Raw genomic sequence first — 2,730 nt, 5'->3', positions numbered from 1 at the left:
TATAAGCCAAGAGGAGACTGGTTTTCCTTTGCTAAAGTAAGGAAACTTTGCTTCCTTTGATCCTGTAAACAAACGTTGGTTTTCATGAGACTCACCGGCGCATGCGCAGCGCTGACCTCATACCCACATACATACACGTGTTGTTAATTAGGTGAATGAGACATTCTCCTGTGTACAAATGGAAAAAAAAAATCAATGCAATTAGTGAATGAGATCTACTTTTTTAAAAGAACAATCCTAAGTTAGAAAATAAGACGAAAGTAGCAGAATTTTATTTTTAAGAATGTTTTATGCATCCAACCCCAGGGTTTTCCTTGCATCCAAACTATTTATTGAAGCTATGCTGAAAAATGGGCCATTCAGAAATAGTTGTGATGTCACAACCATAAGCACATTGACATACATTTTAGCGTTTGTTTCAATCTGTGTTGAAATCCTGCACTGTAGTGCAGCTTCTGAAGTGCCGTTGAGCAGTTGCAGACGTTGCTCTCCGCAGTGCTTCCAGCTCTCATTTGTCTGCACTGTCTCCATCCATCACCCAGCTCTGCTTATCAGCATGGGGTCAGTTCCTGCCTTCTTTACCAAGGCCTACATTTAGCCCTGGCCTTGCGCAGCCTTGTCTAGCTGGGGCCAGATACTTGGCCCTTATCAGACGGGGTCTGAAAGTGGTAAATAAAGGTCTGGCCCGGGTTACCGCAGGCTGTCAGCAGGCCCGTCCCAGAGGGGAAATAAAACTCTTATTAACATGCTTCTGCTCATTGGTGCTGACAGCTTGATCAATCTGCCTCCTCTGCAGATGACCTCTGCGAACCGCCGGATGCCCTGATGGAGGCTAAAATGAATAGCTTGAGTTGTGCCATGGCCTCAAATCTGATACTGCAATACTCTGAGGCATTTTTAGACTTTTTTTTCATGCACCTTACTAACTAGTCTACTTTGAAAATCGTTTTTGATAATACTGTCAAGTTTTGCGTATGTGTGTGAGAACAGCATGCAGGCATGTTTATGATGATTTCGACATTTATGAAGTGTGTAAAATGTGTCTGTCTGCTCCCACAGGACCCCGTGGTTTAATGGATGGGGCTTTAACTTACCTCGTGGCCAGTCTCTCCTCGATAAGTGGAACCAGATCCCTGAAGATGTAGATATTCTTATGACACATGGGCCTCCTCTGGGTAAGCATTGAAATGTGAATGTATGTATACATCAGTTTGTGTCTGCAGATGGACTGTTGTATTTTAAAGTAATCATAAATGTGATGATACACCACTAAGGATGTGATGTTGGGACTTTGTCCAGGGTTCAGAGATTGGGTCCCCAAAGAACTTCAGAGAGTTGGCTGCGTGGAACTACTCAACACATGAACCTTAAACCGCATAAACACATTTCATTACACCAAATACACAAAATAATGTTATTTTTAGCAACATCATATGACCCCTTTAAGCATTTTATTGTATATAAAATAAATGTATAAAAATGTTTTCTTTCTCATTCTCAGGGTATGGCATAATGACAGATGGCTATACAACATTTATCAACTCCTCCACATGTACAGTCAGCTTCCAGCCTACCAATCCACCATTCATATTTGATCTCCCCAACCCAGGAAACTCTTGAGACTCATTAAAGCACCGCCCCCTTTTTTCTACATAACTCTTCCTTACTTAAAAGTAATAGTCTTTTTGTACCTCTTGTATTTAAAAATGCATGGAAATGAAATATTTATAAAGTCAGATTGAAGCCGACACCATTTGAAGGACTATTGTAGGTGAAGATGAACTTGTGAATTAATATTTGTAACTTGTTTGCATCAGTTGCCTTTTGATTTTCCTTTTTTATTGGTCAGGATCTTAATAAGTGCATTATAAAGGTACTCCTAAAAGCATCAGCAATACTCGATCACGTCTGATTTAATATTAATTGTGCTTTGTAAATTTAATATAAAGTTATTTAAAATCATGAACTCATATGTGGTGTATTGAATTTTGGATTTTAATGAGTAAGTGCGTACCTCACCCCTGTCGAAGGGACCAGTGGGTCTGATATTTATTGCTCCAATCAGACTTTGCACTTTTCTCATCAAGAAGACACATCTTTATCTACCAGGCCATTAAACACCATAAGACACACACATTTTTCCTCTCAACATAAAATAGAGTGGCAGTTTGTCAAAAGATGGAAGAGATTGTGTGTTGTGAATTGAATTTCGCATTATCGCTGTGCTGCTTTTGTCCTATACTTACAGTTTAGAAGCGGCTGAATGTGCAAATTCTCCAGATCATAAAGATACCTGGGGTCTGGCTTTGTATTTAGCACATATTAAAAGTGGACGAGAACTTTCAATATGATTGGTTCTGCGTCAGAGATAAATTTGATTCCTCTCTAAAAGATTCAAACACAATTGTTTATCCTAGATTTGCAATGCCTTTGTATTCCATTGGTTTCAAAACTGGAAAAAACATTACACCACTAAGCCCTTTCATTTCTCCTCATCTCTATTTTTAGTTGTTGTAATAATGTGTATTGTATATTTCACAGTTGATCTGCAATCTTGTGAGCACAATTTTTTTTAATGTAATTTCTGCTATTGTAGATGCTTTCTTTCTATGTTTTGTGACTTTTTTATCCATTGTGACATTTAGCCAAGTTTATATGCAAACAAAACTGCAAGATTTTTATCTGAAGTCTGTCATTTATCTTTTTGTCTTAAGTCAGTCAAAAGAAATA

General features: G+C 38.4%; 1 protein-coding gene across 1 annotated transcript in view; it reads left to right on the top strand.

Moving 5' to 3' along the window:
- Window positions 1-1,364, top strand: part of LOC107674944 (metallophosphoesterase MPPED2-like) — a 16,622-nt gene extending 15,258 nt beyond the window's left edge. Inside the window, exons 5-6 of the mRNA XM_016469105.1 lie at window positions 1,060-1,175; window positions 1,300-1,364. Coding sequence (XP_016324591.1) covers window positions 1,060-1,175; window positions 1,300-1,364 — 181 coding nt within the window. The remainder of the gene's footprint in view (window positions 1-1,059; window positions 1,176-1,299) is intronic.
- Window positions 1,365-2,730: the final 1,366 nt, after the last annotated feature.

Source organism: Sinocyclocheilus anshuiensis, unplaced genomic scaffold (assembly GCF_001515605.1).
Source record: "Sinocyclocheilus anshuiensis isolate Anshui unplaced genomic scaffold, SAMN03320099.WGS_v1.1 scaffold1065, whole genome shotgun sequence".
Classification (NCBI taxonomy): Eukaryota; Metazoa; Chordata; class Actinopteri; order Cypriniformes; family Cyprinidae; genus Sinocyclocheilus; species Sinocyclocheilus anshuiensis.
This window is presented reverse-complemented; position numbering and strand designations above follow the sequence as displayed.